Consider the following 17,798-nt stretch of genomic DNA (forward strand, 5'->3'; position numbering starts at 1 on the left):
TCTTTAATCAAAATCCTCTCGCTCTTGCTGCAACATCTGTTCTTTGATGACATGTATACTGGCACGAGGGCGGGACAACCTGTCACTCACATGAGATCGACCAATAGCAAACCACAACCATCCAATCAATTTCCAATGGACAAAATCTAATCCCACCCTACATTGTTTCTTGTTCGAGAAGCCGCTTCACTCGGATATACGTCACATTAGGGAAGAAAAGAAAACTTCTGACAAAATCGCAACTTCTGTTTCATGCCAACCTTAATGGTACATTATGATGTTATGAATTTTTGCTAATATTTATTTTCTAATATAGTATTTGTTTGCATAATAAATAAAAAATAAATAAAATGAAAATTTGCTAAAACTTTTCACAATGCTGGAAGAACATAGGATTTTTTCCTAAACATTTAAATAGCATTCTCACGTACACAGCAAATCCAAAATGGAACATTTCATGTTTTTAAATGTTTTAGAATATTCATGGGTCACTCTCACTACAGTACAAACAGTGCTGGTATTCACCTTACTCTGCCCATACTGGCTGTACTGGTAAGATGCCACATGGTCCACGCTGTACCCAGGTGAGCTGTAGCTGGAGGGGCAGTAGGACTGGGAGCTGGGCAGAGTTGGCATGCTGGCCAGGCCTGGCAGAGCCTCCAGTCTCTGAGAAGAGTGGCAGCTGGCAGCCATGCCCGCGCTGGGCTCCAAACCGCCCGTCAACGGAGAGAGGGCAAAATCACTCTGCGGCTGGTGAGGAACTCCACCTGGATTCAACAGTCCCATCACCTGAGAGAAAGGAAGAAGAGGAGAACACTTGAGTTCCTTTTTTAACAAGCAAGTCGCTGAAAAGACTAGTCTGGACCTGTATAGATGTCTGTGCTGTTCAGGCTGGCATATGCTACAAGCTTCACTTTTACTATCGCTCACACTTTCGGTTTAAGTTTTGAAAAAGCCAAGTAAACTTAAAGGGATAGTTCACCCAAAAACGGAAATTCTGTCATCATTTACTCACCCTCGAGTTGTTCCAAACCTGTATGAGTTTCTTTCTTCTGCTGAACACAAAAGAAGATATTTTGAAGAATGTTGGTAACCAAAGAGCTGACGGTAGCCATTGACTTCCATAGTATGGAAAAAAATACTATGGAAGTCAATGGCTACCGATGAAAAACTCAACAACTTGAGGGTGAGTAAATAGTGACCGAATTTTTTTTTTTTTTGGTGAACAATCCCTTTAATATTAAATGGCACATAATCGAGGTACCAAACAAACTGTTTGGTACCTCAAATCCTGCAGGTATGCTATTATTTTTCAAATTTTCACCTGGCAGATGATAAAATGGGTGAAAAAACCCATAGACTTACATTGAAGCACCCAGCAACACCCTGTAATCATTTTTGAATTATGTATGTAAATACATATTTACATTTAGCTCTTAAAAAAATATCTATCTTTCCATTTTTGATACACCTGGAATAACTAAAGTTCCCAGATCTATGAGAATACTGCATTTTCACCAAATAAAACCAGGAAAATTTGCTTTAAATTTGATGTGGAATGAATTCAGCATACCAAACTAAACATCATGACAACGGTAAAGTTTTTTAATTCAGAAAACCCTCCTTTCTATCAAACCACATCTGAAATGATTCGGTGACAGCGAGTAAAGATCTCTCCAGCTCACACACAGCGCCTCTGGCCGCCCGTATCTAATTGACACCAGTGACAGACAGATGGAAGCGGGACATGAGTGTGCCATCAGTGTCTGTGAGCTCTCGACCGCTCCTTGATGGGCCAAGTACATATCAGTTCCCTCCTTCTGCTAATCATTAATCAAAACCAGAAAAATTCTGCAGCACACCGACTGAACAACCGGCCCACTGACTCCGGCCAGAGTCCATGAGAGTCAAATTATTCCCCATCCTGCAGGACACATGGTTCCTTTTAAACAGTTACCCGGTGCAACCAAAGAGGGGGCGGAGTCAGACGAGAGGGGCTGTATTTCCTTCCCCGTTCCTGAAAAACTGTAGTTGTGTGTTTGGGTAAAGAGCATAACCAGATGAAAAAACAAGAAGAGTAAGAAAACGTTCTACTTTTTTTCTCTCAAGATGTCCAATAGAACAAGAAAAGCAGAGGGGATGCGTGTGCCACATGCTGTGGGAAGAGGAATAACAGTCGCAGAGAAAGTATTGCACATTAAATACGTGGGTGGGTTTGCTTAGATATACTTCAGGGACAAATTTGTCGTCAGATGTGAGCTAAATCTTACGAAAACCTCCCTTTGGGGACATCTGGAAATGTCCTCAATTGAAAAAACTATTCATAAATCATGTTTTTAGTTATTTAGAACCAAAAGTCTCGGTTACAGTGATGCACTTACCAAGGTTATTATAGTTAACTAAAACGATACAAAATATTTTTAAAATAAAATAAACGTTCATAAACGAAGAAAATATAAAAAATTGATTTCAGCTACTAAATGCCAAGGAAATATTTATCAGTTTAACTTGACGTACTAAAATGACTAAAATAAAAATTAATAAAAAATATTTTAAAAATACATTTAAAAAAAACATTTAAAATGACAAAAAAAACTAAACCTTTATCTAATATAAAAATAAAACAAATAAAAAATATTAATAAAAACTATAAAAGTATCTCAATGATACTAAATCACTGATATATGAGTGAACATGAAAAAATGCTTAACTTTTCTGTGTACATTTCTATTATTTTTTCTGACAACGCAATGCCTAAAATGACTATAAAAATGAATAATGAAAGTTCTAATAGACGAGTTAATCCTTAAAAAATCAGCCTCATTCACCTCCATTCAAAGTGCCACACTATAACTTAGTTTGTTTTTTAGTTTAAAAAAATGAAATAATGATGGACAAATCAAAATAATTTTTTGTGGTAATCAGAATTATGCCACAAATGCATTGCGATGATCTTAACTTGTTTTAAACCCAATATATTAATTCAAAACAATAGGCATCTATGGTCCTCAGCTAGGAAACCATGTGTGTTTGTGCGGTTAACACTTTTACAAGCTGTGTGAAGGGTCATGAAATTCCTCTCGGGGTTCATCCTCAACAGCTGTTCAGGACAGGAACGGCGCTCACAGATTTTCAGGTGCTTTCCCCACCTTGCAGATAACTCAACGGTCACACGAGCTGACAGCGTATATCATGTACAGCAGCGCATGTGTGTGAGTCACACGGTGATGTGTGATGCTTAACAAATGAAAAGCACATGGAGGTTAAACTCTCTCGTTCACCTCCCCATGGGGGGCCCGGGCCCCGGCTACATGTGAGGTGAAAGACAAAATCTTCCTTCCATGTCGAGACCACAGACAGGAGTTGTTGACAAAAAGCTTCCTCATAAAACATTTTCCCAGCCAGTGTGATGCATGTACGCAGCTGTCCGGAGGAACCTGTGGGATGAAGCATCACAGCCGCCAGAGCTCAAAGAGCAAAAACACACTTACAAATCCATATAAAGTGCCATTTTGATGGAATATTGTAGATTAAATACAAGTTCAGCTATTTTTGTAATTAATCATTCTTTTTTGTTGTTGTTTTTACAAACTGATGCATAAATTGAAATCATTTTTTATATTTAACATGGATAACATAATTAATTTGATTTAAACTTTGTGTTTCAACAATAGCAAACGTGCCTTTTTAGCACTATTTACTGAGAGGAGAACAGGCAAAAAAACTTTACGACTTTATGAATTTGGTAACAAATCCTTTAAATTATGAATTATAAAATATTTTTCTAGCATTAATTATGCCTTTTAATGGACCTTAAAATGCATTGTATGATCTCGAAAATAACTTTATACTATACTCTTTATATATCCATTATATACACTATATATATTTTTGTAGAGAATATAATGCATTAAAAAATGACAAACAACTCTGCAAATATTATAATGCATTTTACCTTTGGTTACAATTATTTAGAAAAAGATATAATGCATTATAACAAAGCATTATGTATACCTTTATAATGCATTATAAAGTGTAACCACAATGTTTTATTTTCTACTAAAAAGTACACTTGAGACAAGGAACAGGAATTTATGGGATAAAAAAAGAGTGAATTGGATCAGAAAACCATGTGTGTGTATTTATATATATATATATATACATACTATGTGTATATATATAGTATCAGTTGTTGTGTTTTTTAACATGTACCATGGCAATAATTCGGTACCGTGGTATTTATCAAAGTATCTCCATCCAATACATATATGTACTATCATTTTTTTGTTAAATTAATAGATAATAAATATAATAATATATCATTCTAAATAATCACAGTTTCATTTGCTAATAAATTACAAACCAATCTGCAGGGACAACCCTCCTCAACACACCCCGAATCCCAAGCTTATTTCAGCATACATTAAACCACAGATAAATACATAATTCAAACAATTAGCCAACAAAGTGGCTCATTTGCATAAATTACACAGCGCATTATGGAGAGTAAATTCTCCCATTCCAATCAATTAAGAGTCTGGAGGATCTCATAATTAGAATCCCAGACGCTGAGAGTTCCAACATCGTCATGGCGACGAGAATCCCTGCCCTTCAACAACACACCGGCACTGGCCGACCCTGTGCCAGGTTACAAACACACACACACACACACACATACACGCACGCTAATGGCAATAACAGACTGAGTGTGAGTGTGAGAGTTACCTGACCTCTAAGTCATTCCTGACGGAGGAATGCTGCCTTAATGACTAGGAATTGGTTCTGATTACAAACCCTGCTGCTGGGGGCGCTGCAATTAGACACACTTCAATTAATACGTCATGTTAAATAACTTTGTGCAGTTCAATTACTGTACACGAGGCGATGGTCGCAATCCACGGAGAGGAGTCGTTATTTCATAAGCTTTACGCTTTTTAAAATCATCAAGTGAACTTTTGCATATTTAGAAAAATAAAGACATTTTGATAACTCTTTAAGGTCCCATTAGTTAACATTAGTTATCAAACATTAACAATGAGCAATGCATTTGTTACAGTATTTATTCATTATATAAAAATACAACTGTTCATTGTTAGTTCATTTTAGCTCAGGTTCATTAAATAATATGGTAACACTTTATTTTACAGTGTCCTTCTTACATGTTACATGTACTTACCATCGTAATAACAGTAAATTATGCATAATTACATGCAACTAACCCTCAACCAAACCCTAATCCTACCCTAACCCTATAGTAAGTACATGTTGTTCATTAATCTTACTCAGTACTTAAATATATACTTACACTGTAACAATGACACCTTAAAATAAAGTGTAACCGGTAATATTAAGAGATACAGATACAATTTTGATTTTAATAATGTAATAGTAAAGATTGAAATGAACATGAACTAACAATAAAATAAGCTTTAGAAGTATTTTTCATTGTTAGGTCATGGTAACAAATGGAACCTTATTGTAAAGCGTTACCAAACTTTTCAAACGAAATGTTGTCATTCCATTTTTTCCATGAAACGCAAAAGTCAAATTGTCATGCAGATTTTTCCATGCAATAACAGTTCATAGTGAACAAGGACTGTCAAGTCTGAAAAGTTTAAAAAAAAGTCGCATAAAAGTGGTCTTCTGGAGCCATGAATATTACAGACGTATGAGGAACACACCCAAATTTAAGTTGTATGGACTCACGATACTTTTATGGTGCTTTTTTGTGTGTTTTATTTTTTGGAGGCATGGAAACAGTGAGCTGTTGTTTTATTCCTCAAAATGTTCTCTGGAAGAAAGAATGCCATTCAAGTTTGAAACAGCATGAGGGTGAGTAAATAGAGCAAATTTTTATTTTTGGGTGAACTACCCCTTTAACAAAAACGTTATTGTGACATATCATATCTGATCAATGGCGATATGTGTTTAGTGTAGCTTGTTTTCCATAAATCTTCCTGGCGTTTTCGGGCTTTTGTCTCTTTTATGTGTGTGTGTTTTGAGAAAGAACCTCATTCTCAACACCATCTTCTGTTTCGTAGCCTCAGGCCCGCTCTCTATCTAAATCACTCTCATTTTTTTCTTCCGTGTCCATTTCTTTCTCTCTCTGTCCATCTCTTTCATTCCATTTATCTGTATCACGCAGCACTCAGAGGGGTTTGAGTTCGGGGACAGTACCCAGAATGCCGCTTCTGTCTAACTACCGGATGCTTTGAGGCAGTTAGGAGCTCATTTTCTGGTTGTTAGCACGTTGTGCGCAGCAGGCGAGCCGACAGATAACAGCTGATGAGTGTGTAATCACAAATAATTGTCTTTCACTTCTCGTTTCCATCATCATCATCATCCTTTCGGTCATGTCCTACCCCTCCTCACACCTTCATTCTCACATTCACTCACATTGCCAAACCTTCAGAAAGCAACATCACAACAAATAAAGCTTGTATAGACTATTCAAAAGTTTGGGGTCAGTAAGATTAAAAAATTCAGCAAGGATGCATTAAATTGATTAAAGTGTATAAAGAAGTTTAGAATGAAGATTTTAAATATGTTACTTTCTATTCATCAAAGAATCCTGGAAAAATGTGTCATGGTTTCCGAAGAAATATTAAGCAGTACAACTGGTTTCAACATTGATGATAATAATAATGAATGTTTCTTAAACACCAAATTAGCATATTAGAATGATTTCTGAAGGATCATGTGACACTGATGCTGAAAATTCAGCTTTGAAATCACAGGAATACATTACATTTTAAAACATATTCAAATAGAAAACAGTTATTTTAAATTGTAACAATATTTCCCAATATTACTGTGTTTTTAATTAAATAAATGCACCCTTAGTGAGTATAAGATACTTCTTACAAAGACATTTTTAAAAATGTTGACCCCAAACTGTATCTGTACTAACCTTGATAATGATTACAGTCCAGCGGTCAACACTTTCTAGTAAGACTCATTGAATTAAACAGCCGTATTTTGTGACTGTAGCTTTAAGAGTTCCTCATGACCCTGTATGATTGCCTAAAGAATTGAGTAACAACTACGTCCCAACCATAACATTGTGTGGTAGAAACCTCTGGCAACTGGTCAATATATACAGCCATTTACTATATATCCAGATCCGTATGTGTCACATGAGATGATACTGACCTGTGATGGGAGGCTGTTGGGGTTCACTGGGTTTGCATGGCCTGGCGCAGCCACATAGCCATCCGAGTAACCAGAGAATCCATGACGTCCAGAGGAGAGGCAGTAGGCCGAACTCCCCTCCTGGGCCCCCGGTCCGCTGCCAAGCCCAGACTGATGCACTGAGGTGGGGGGGAGAGGCTGAGGCCTGTGCACAGTGCTGGGCTGATCTGACACTGATGGGAGAGGGAGGGAAAGAAAAAGAGAAAGAGAAAGAGAAAAAGAGAAGACAGAGGCAAGAAGATATTGATTAAAAATCAAGAGGAATCTCTTTGTTAAAGTTATATACCGTTTTATTACTGAAAGTTGATCTTTATAAAAACTAGGCCTTTTTGAATGATAATTGTTGTAAAGACATTTTCAAGGTCATTTTAATTTCACAGGTTCTAGTTGGCAGTTTTCTAGTTGGGCGTTCGAATAGAATTTGTTTTAAGACACAGCTTCATTAAAAACCACCAAGGTGCTGTGCTGATATAAATACCATCAAAATTCATATCTTTGAGCTTCCAAGGAGTAAATGAACCAACAATTGTTTCAGAAACTGTTTCAAAAGTGCCATAGGGCTACTATTTAACCATTTGCACGACTGTTTAAAAAATGAAGTACATTTTCGTTCAAAAAAAGATTTCTGTAAGTCTCTTCTGCTGACCAAGGCTGCATTTATTTGATCAAAAATACGATAAAACAGAGATATTTTTGAAAAATTGTTACCATTTAAAATTACTGTTTTCTATTTGAATATATTTTTAAATGTGATCTATTCCTGTGATGGCAAAACTGAATTTTCAGCATCATTACTCCAGTCTTCAGTGTCACATGATCTTTCAGAAATCATTATAAGCTGATTTGGTGCTCAGGACAACATTACTTATTATTTTCAATATTTTTGTGTAAACCATGATGCATTTTTTTTTGTCAGGATTCTTTTTTCATCGTTTATTTGAAATAGAAATCTTTTGTAACATTGTAAATGTCTTTACTGTCACTTTTGTTCAAGTTCATGCATCCTTGCTGAATAAAAGTATTATTATTATTTTATTTATTTGTTTGCTTACACTTTATTTTAAGGTGTTATTGTTACAGTGTAATTATATATTTAAGTACTGAGTAACATTAAGCAACAACATGTACTTACTATAGGGTTAGGGTAGGATTAGGATTTAGTTGAGGGTTAGTTGCATGTAATTATGCATAATTTACTGTTATTACCATGGTAACAAGGACACTAAAATAAAATGTTACCATTTTTTTTTTTTCTTACTGGGCCCAAACTTTTGAAATCTTTTTTCTCACCTTGTGAGATAGATGAGGGAGGGTAAGGGCTGTCCGCCAGCTGATAGGGCTGAAGACTTGACATCGCAGAGGGTGGGAAACCACCAGGTATCAGGTGATTAAACGCCATCAGCTGATTGGCTCCTGCCTGTTTCCTCCAGCGAGCTCTTCGATTACTGAACCAAACCTGCAGGACGGGAAAACAAAACAAAACAAAAACTTATTTTGAACATTCAGACACTCGAAAGATTGTTTTTATACTCAAACTGGTACTAAATTTAAAACATGACACATTTCAGCATGGACTTCCTATAACACCCTCACTTTATTCAGGAATATGATGTTCATCCATGTTATTCCTATAAGAATGTGTTTGTGTGTGTCATGTATCTGAGTTTACACAGGCACTCTTTGTGTGTTCAGTAGCTCGAAGCTTGTTTGGTCTGATTTCGATCGAAACATCTGTGCTCATTAAAAAGAGATGACATCACGTCACGGGTTCTAGTTTAATTGGGTTAGAAGGACTTAATAATAGAGTTTATTAAAAGATTCTGTTTTGGGGGTTTTCTGCGACAGAATACTAGGGTAAAAACAAGAGGTCAGACGTGGCACAAAGAAGCCTGTGTTTATGCGAGTGTGTCATGTGACTTCGGGGCAGGGGTGCAGGGCTAAATGCTGGTAAATTTAGTCTCCCAGTGTAAACCACATTAATGTTTTGTTAGCAGCAATGCAACTTACGAGAAAGTGTGTTTAGAGTGATCACAGGCACACACACACACAAAAAGAGCCAAATATGTTATGGTCACATCATTAACAAAACTTCTACAGGAAGAAAAAGATTTGAATTGGATATTAAAAGTTTGTGCGTGACTGTACCTGTACTCGTGCCTCTGTGAGTTTGGCTCTCTGAGCGAGCTCTTCTCTGGTGTATATATCAGGGTAATGGGTGCGTTCGAAAGCTCTCTCCAGCTCCTCCAGTTGCTCGGCCGTAAACGTGGTCCGACTGCGCCGCTGTTTCCTCTTTAGTGGCAAACCCGGTTCTGAGTCCACGTCTGAGCCCTCATCTGAGTGGCTTGCTACAAAGTAAACATTAAAATGAGATTGTTAATAAATAAAGAATAAAACCAGCACTCTGTTATCAGCTGTGAGAGATTTTCATTTATTTCAGCAGAGCACAAATTTTTAAATGAGAAGTTATTGACTAGAATTTGGATCTGGTCCTTGAACAAAGCTATTGCATGGCTTCAAAAGAGTTGGAATATAGTTCAAAAGACTCTTTTATGATACATATATTATGATACCCCTGTCCTTAATGGGTTTCATGATATAGAAAAGACTGACCAAAATATTTGTATTCCACAGATTTAAAAAAAGTCACAGGTTTGGAATAAAATAAAATAAAATAAAATAAAATAAAATAAAATAAAATAAAATAAAATAAAATAAAATAAAATAAAATAAAATAAAATAAAATAAAATAAAATAAAATAAAATAATAACAAAATAAAATAAAATGAAAGCCATTTCCCCCCAAAGTTTGGACTTTTTAAAGGAGACTTTAGATAATATATAACAAAAAATATAAAAGTAAGTAAATATACATTAAAATTAAATTAAATTAAATATATTTTAAAGTCCGCTAGAACTTGTTTTTGAGCAGCAATACTCTGGAAATGATGTTGTTGTTCATGTCTTGATGCACAAGGGATAACTAAAATATTTAAATGAAACAAATTCTACATCCTGAATACACAAACATACAAATTGAATGTACAAATTGACCAGATACCATAAGGAAAAAAGTTACATTACATGGATTCATCACGTAAATCTTTTATATTCGGCTAGATAAATTGACCGCAATATTGTTGCGAGTTATTTAGTTTCCACCTGCTTAATATTGAAGGCCAGTATCTGTAAGATTTGCTCTCACCCAATGCACACGTCACACATCACTCGCTCATATGCAGGTATTATTTGGGGTGAAGTTGGACCGGGTGAGAGGGTCTTTCGTAGCTAATTCAGCAGAAGAGAATGTTAGTGTGAGTGGACTAAAGCTCAGGGAATCTGTACCCAGAGGAGGGGGGCCCTATCAAATGATTAGGCTCCTCAAACTAGCGTGACAGCCAGCTATTGTCCAGTAATACGCCTCGAAAGCCCCCGTCCAGAACTCGCCAACGCCACATCTGCTTCGTCTGACACTAGCCATCTCCTTTCTCTTGTTCGCTCTCTCTTCGATTTTCACCCCCATATGGTTGAAAACACAAAACGTAAAAAAGACGCCCAGACTTCGCCAAGCCACACCGCATCCGCAGACCCTAAAATTAAAACGGCAATAAAAAACGTCCATTTAACTTACTTTTCATTAAGCTTGAGTCCACATTCACCAAGTATAATAACCAAAAAAGTAAAGGATGTGCAAAAAGTAGGATCCGCAATGTGCCAATCGCATGAATTTTCCTTTTGTTATCAATGTGAACTCTACTACGATTTTACAGTTGAGATGTAAAATCTTTTGGACTTTTTTAGTTGGAGAAAGTAATGCAGATGCCATAAATAAACCAGGTAATGCTTCTATTTCACAAACTAAAACTCATCTGGACTTCCCAACAAATACACAGGTGTGTTTCTCCTTCGGAGTGACGAAGAAAGAGAAGAGAGAATTCGAGGTTTAATTGAAAGTGAAGAGTCACGCAAAGCAAACCCTTCGGTCTCCACCCTGGAGCCACACAGGAAATGCTACTGCATCTCTCCAGCATCTCACAGGAATTGGAATGGAAAGAGAGACGGGGATGGCTGTCCTTTACCACTTTTCCACTCTCTGACACGAGAGAAAAGTCTCTTTTTTCATGCCATTTTTCCCAAAAGTCTGGACTATTTTCAGTAGACGGCACATGGAATGAACAGACCGTTTTTGAGGAAATGGTCTTCATACAGAAAGCCCTCAGAGAACTAACTCGCAAATTAGAAAAGCACATAAAAATATGTTATCCTCCCAAAACTAACATCCAGAAATCAAATCAGTTTACAGGGGCATGAGGGAAAAAAAGAGCAAGAGAGCTTTCAAATCACTTTAGAAGCAAAACATCTCAGTTTTCGGTTTCTTTTTCTTTGTCTTCCAATTTACTTGGAGTTTCTATCCTTACAGCTGCCAAAAAAAGTCAAGTACTAAATTATATACATATATATATATATATAAAATAAATAAATAAACTTAGACATCCCTTAATTCTCTTGAATTTTTATTATTGCCACAGCAAACATAAAATTAAAAAGTAAATAAATAAAATGAAATAAGCAAGTCGGTCTTCCCATAATTCCCTTGAGTTTCTAATATTACTGCTGCAAAAAGTCAAACGATCCAAATAAATAAAAGTAATATAAAATAAAAAATAAACACAAAATAAAAAGTAAATAAACAAAATAAAACATAATTCTATTGAGTTTCTATCATTACTGCAGCAAAAAAAAGTCAAACGCTACAGACTGTAATCTGTAAATGACACCGTTTCATTTGGCTCTCTCTCTCTTGCACGCTCTCTCTCTCTCCCTCTCTCTCTCCATCTCTTTTGGGGAGTTATTTGGCAGTCTTTTGTTGGCCTGTTTAGTGAGAATGGTGACTGAGCTCTTTGGAGTCTGATTTCCACGCTCCATCTGTAGGTTCCATGAGCTGGGTCCGGGCAGCATTGAGGCCCCTGTCACCTGCCTGGCAGGGGGCGGGGGGGGAGGTGGGCACAATGAGGGCTGGACGCAGGGCAATGGGGGCTCCGCAGGGGAACAGCGGGGGGCCGCCCCCGAACCCTTCCTCCTCCACGGCCAGGGGGTTACGGAGGTGGAGGTGGTGGGGGGGTGACGGGGAAAGAGCGATATGGAGAGAGTTGAGGAGAAAAAAAGAAGATGGAGAAGAGGGGGCTGATCGCTCAATGGCACCTGGGGGACTAGTTTAGTGACTAGAGAGGGTGTGTGGGAATAGCGATTCTAGTTTAAGATGATTGTCAGCCCCGGTCTCGTCCATCATGTCCATTTACAGCATTGACGTACGCTAAACAGGCACTTCTCGGAAAGACATGTATCATTCCATGATTTTACATGGATTTTTAACTTCACCGACAAAGCAGCCATACAGCCATAGATCAGATTAGAGATTCATTTAACATCATAAACCAGATTTGGTTACACTTTATTTAAAGGTGTCTTTGTTACACTGTAACTATACATTTAAGTACTGAGTAATATTATTGAACTATGTCCTTGCTATTGGGTTAGGTTTTAATTTAGTTTATGATTAGTTGCATGTAATTGTGCACAATTTATAGTTACTATACTATAGTAACTAATTAACTATAGTAACTACATGTAACAATGACACTGTAAAATAAAGTGTCACCCCAGATTTACTCTGAGAATCAGATTGATACAGACAGAAATTGCTCTCATAATTCCCCTTTAAAAAGAAACAGGATTTTAACAACCATAAAATATCAACACTTCTTAAAAAATGACAAAGAAAAAATGCATAGAATTTTCACAGAATAACCAAAAGCTTCCCATATGGAGAGCAGTGCTCAACAAATCATCTTAGGGGCCGTTTACACACCATTTTCAACTGAAAAAGGGAAACTTTTTATACATTTTGGCAGTTCATTTACACAACAACAGTGTTTTGGTGGCCTGAAAAAACACAAACTTTTGAAAACGTGTTTTAATTTTCAAGCGTTACTGTAAAAGATAGCGTTATCGTCTCCATGTAAACTACAAAAATGAGAATTTGTGAAAACAGTGACATGCATGTGCTTGTTCAGTGTATAGGCACGTACTGGCCTGGAATTAATGATACAGCGTTTAGTCGGTTTCGCGGATCCGTGTGAACGGGGATCCTTTTGACAACGTTGTCGTCTCTTAACGCAAAGGAAAAACTTTTCTTGTTGACAACATTGTTGTCATGTAAACATACCCTTAGTCTGTAATTGTGTGAAATCACTTGTTAAGCTGCTGAAAATGCCACTGAAAAATGTTGAATTCCTAATAAATCAAGGGTCTTATGACTTGAAAACATCTCGTACTGGTAAATAGCAACACTGAGACAGACTCAGTCACTGTCCTTCAGAATTTCAGCAGGACAGGAAACTCACACTGTGCCCACTTCCCACAGCATACCTGTCCCAATACACCATCGACAGCTCAGCCCATCTATCTTCTCACGCTCATGCTCATCTACTCTGCTTCTCTTTCACTTTTGACAGAGGTTTTGTCTTTCATCTGCAAAAATTCCATTAAAGCAGACAACCGAATGTCTCAATGAGTGATATGATGCACCAAGAAAAAGACTGAGGAGGCAAGACAGGTAGACCACTTAAAAAGTGAAGTAAAAGTAAAGACATTATTCAACCAAATTAAATTATTAAACAACATACATAAGCACAAGGGGAGTAACACATTTGCTTTGAAAAACTAAATCATGCATTGTGTCATAAAATCTGGAATTTTTGTCATGATTTGGTTTGGCTTCGTTTGGTATGACTTGTAATTCTTTTCAAAAAAAAGTGTAACAGGACAATCTACACTTATAAGTTGACATGCTCTGGATATGGAGAAATGTTACAATAAATAGGACTAAAATTATATTTTTATGTAGAAAATTAACACATATTACATTGGGTTTTATTGTATTACTTCAAATAAATTATTTTGGTTACTATTACATTCAAAATAATATTCTGTAATCAATGCATTGCACATTTTTACACCTCTAGACACTTTAATATGTCTTAAATGATAAAAACGTAGTGAAATGACCCGCTTAGCTTCACAGTAGTTATATGTAATAGTAATTCTGTAGTCATTGCTTAAATATCCCATTAGCTGGAGGACGTGTGGAAGTTTTGGAGCTTCTAACCACAGGAAGAGTCATCAGTAGGTCTATTGTTATTGAGTGAGCGTTAATTCACGATACCAGCACATGGTGCCTCTCGCTCACACATCAGATTTATATTCCTCTCACACACAGGACAAACCCCACAAACCTGCAGCCTGCCAGCCACACACAGCATTTACCAGTGCACTCGAGAAAAGAGAGAGAGAGGGAGAGAAATGAGCGCTCTGAATGAACTCCGTAGCATTTGGATGGACGTTAAAGTGGATGTGGTGAATTCCAGGCATAATCACAGAGAAACAAGAGAAGACTGCGAAACAGAAGCCAAAATGACGCAAAGCAAACGCAGCTTTGTGCAAAACTCGAAGAGAGTTCGCCGACTTTAAAATGATGGATTTGAAAACCCAGAGGAAAACTATTGCTCAAAGGTTGCTAATTTCATAGCTCAATAGACTCGAGTTCTCAGCGTGTCATCAAACTCACTTCTCAAAATATCTTCTTTTATGTTCCACAGAGGAAAGAAAGTGCCAACAAAATGAGGATGAGTAAAGGATGACAATTTCTATTTAAAGCGATAGTTCACCCAAAAATTAAAATTGTATCATCACTCACCCTCAAGTTGTTCCAAACCTGTATGAGTTTCTCTCTTCTGTTGAACACAAAAGAAGATGTTTTGAAGAAAGTCGGTAATCAAACAGTTGATGGACCCCATTGACTTCCATAGTAGGGGGAAAAATACTATGGAAGTCAATGGGTACCGTCAACTCTCTGGTTACCGACATTCTTTAAAATATCGTCTTTTGTGTTCAACAGAAGAGAGAAACTCATACAGGTTTGGAACAACTTGAGGGTGAGTAAATGACGACCTTTTTTTTGGGGGGGGGAGGGATGGTGAACTATCCTTTCATGATCAACTTTGTCTCAGATGCATATCTCAATGTTTCTTAAAACACACCAAAAAAAACGTTATTGACATTCAATAAAATGGAGGAGAAGAATTAGAGAAACGTTTGAGTTCTTTTAACTTGAGATCATATCTGAGCACAGTTTGAGGCATTCTAGGGGTCTTATCTGCAACATGTGAGATTACTGGAGTGTTTTTCCACGGAAGAATCAGACTCAATTTGCTGAAGAAATTGAGATTTGGAAAAGATCTCCTTTGTGATTTTCCTACAGGAAAGTCAGGTTGGCAACTCTAACGCAACACGCACTTTGACGCGCAAACAAAGCCGCAAAAACAAAGAGAGATAAAGTGAAAGTAAACACAGGGATGACGGAGCGAGAGCACCAGAGTCCACAGACGACCATCTGGGCAGTTTATAGCTCCTGGTAGGGGAGAGTCTTCTCCTCCTCAGGGGCTGTTAAATGGTTGGGTAATTGAGCTCCTGACATGTGTTCCCCAAACAAAACAAAAGAGAGAAGAGACAAATGAAGCATTTATTTGCAGCGTGGAGGAGTGCTGGCCCTTTCAGCCCGCGCCCCAGCCAGCCACTGGTGAGTGAATTAAGGAGTATATAGAATCCCAGCAGATGTAGCGAGAAGAATGGTTAACGGAACGATCACGACTCCATCTGGGGTTGGCATTTTGTTAAGAGGGAGGAGCAGGGAGTCACTCAACTCGCTAAAGAGCCACGACCCCAGCAGCTGCCCTGAGAGAAACCGAGCGAGAGAGAAAGAGAGGAAGACGGAGGAAGAGAGACAAAGAGGAGAGGAGCGCGTTTGAAAGATCATTTTTAACCTTGCAGGTGGACTAAAACAAGACCGGACACTTTTGGACAGTATCATCCTTGAATAGGCCTACTTTCGGGATAACTAACTGCTAACTGTGCTTACTGTTAAAAATAATATGGTATCAGGGGTCGAGTTTGCCTGTTGCCTATATGGGTGCAAAAGATGCATATTGAGATCCCTAAATTTAAAATGGCTTGGAATTGCTCATATGATATTTATTTATTACCTATATCATTATATAATAAGTCAATATATCAATATACACTACTGTTCAAAAGTTTGGGGTTAGTAAGATTGTTTATGTTGAAATATGTCTCTTATGCTCACCATGGCTGTATTTATTTGATAAAAAAGAATAATTTATTCCTGTGATGCAAAGCTGAATTTTCAGCATCATTACTCCAGTCTTCAGTGTCACATGATCCTTCAGAAATCATTCTAATGCTGATTTGCTGGTCTTAAGTTCTTTGTGAAAACCCTAATATTTATTTAGATTTTTTTTAAATTCATTGATGAATAGAAATGTCAAAAGAACAGCATTAATTTGAAATAGAAATATTTATAAATTACTTTCTTTTTGTTCAATCTAATGCATCCTTGCTGAATAAAAGTATTCATTTTGTTTAAAAAAATAACTTACTGACCCAATACTTTTGAATGCTAATGTAATATATAAATTCATAAAATATATAATCACACAAAATATATAATCACACAAAGCGAATCATGGTTTTAAAAAAAGCCAGTGAGTTTTTAAATCGTTGTTCTGTGTATTAAAAAGAAATACGTTAAGGTCCAATTTTAGAGACGGACACAAGGCACATAAAGGTGGGATGCTGAGGCATTATGGGTTCCCAGCATGCTTTGCTCATTATGATGTCAGAACAGGACAGAGGTGCCTGTTGCAGCATGGAATCGCTCCCAACAACGGGACAAAGCCAAAACGCAGCACCCACGCAGCGACTGCACCGCAGGAACACACACCACATGCTCCTAAATATACGCGCTCATTACATTGACATCACGTTATATTTATGCATGCTTTTGAACCAAACATGCACATATTGAGTAAGCCATTACTGGGACAGGTGGGTCAAATGCTAAGATGATAAAATGACACACACACACAAAAATCGCTGCAGATACAATCCACATGTAGACATTACCTCTCAACATGCAAAACACATTATCTTTAATATTCACTTGTACTTCTACAAAAGAACTAAAACTTATTACACCGCATTAAAAACATTTGAAATAAACTGTAGAATTAATTGAATCGTTTATGCTTAAATATTACATACAAATTTAATACAAATAATATTAAAAAATAATTATATGAATTATATTTCAAATATTTTTTTTTATAATATTAAAAAAGACTAAATATAATTTTATTCAACAAGAATGCTGAAAATCTGATATATTGTGCAACATTTCTCTTGTTTATGGATATTTAGATGTTTTATAGTGATTAAGAATTTATTTTTTACATTGTTTCTGAATTATATATTCCAATTTTCCGTGGAAAAAGATGCTAAATAGCACATTCAAAACACAGTATAATGCACCCATTTAATGCAGATCAGTTCCCCTTTGTGTTCTTTAGTTTCAAAGCATTTATTGGCCATCATAGAGTGTCTGTTACCTGTCACACTGAACAAACACATTATCTTAACCCGCACTTCCAACAGAGAGGGAGTTTGCACAGCCACTGACCCAGGACTCCCCCTTG

General features: G+C 36.9%; 1 protein-coding gene across 1 annotated transcript in view; it reads right to left on the reverse strand.

Annotated features, from left to right (window-relative positions):
* Positions 1-17,798, reverse strand: part of pax3a (paired box 3a) — a 33,808-nt gene that overhangs the window by 5,899 nt on the left and 10,111 nt on the right. Inside the window, exons 5-8 of the mRNA XM_079613531.1 lie at positions 9,337-9,536; positions 8,482-8,647; positions 7,153-7,364; positions 526-789 (exon numbers count right to left, since the gene is read on the reverse strand). Coding sequence (XP_079469657.1) covers positions 526-789; positions 7,153-7,364; positions 8,482-8,647; positions 9,337-9,536 — 842 coding nt within the window. The remainder of the gene's footprint in view (positions 1-525; positions 790-7,152; positions 7,365-8,481; positions 8,648-9,336; positions 9,537-17,798) is intronic.

The sequence above is a fragment of the Phoxinus phoxinus genome (assembly GCF_949152265.1).
Source record: "Phoxinus phoxinus genome assembly, chromosome: 5".
NCBI classification, from domain to species: domain Eukaryota; kingdom Metazoa; phylum Chordata; class Actinopteri; order Cypriniformes; family Leuciscidae; genus Phoxinus; species Phoxinus phoxinus.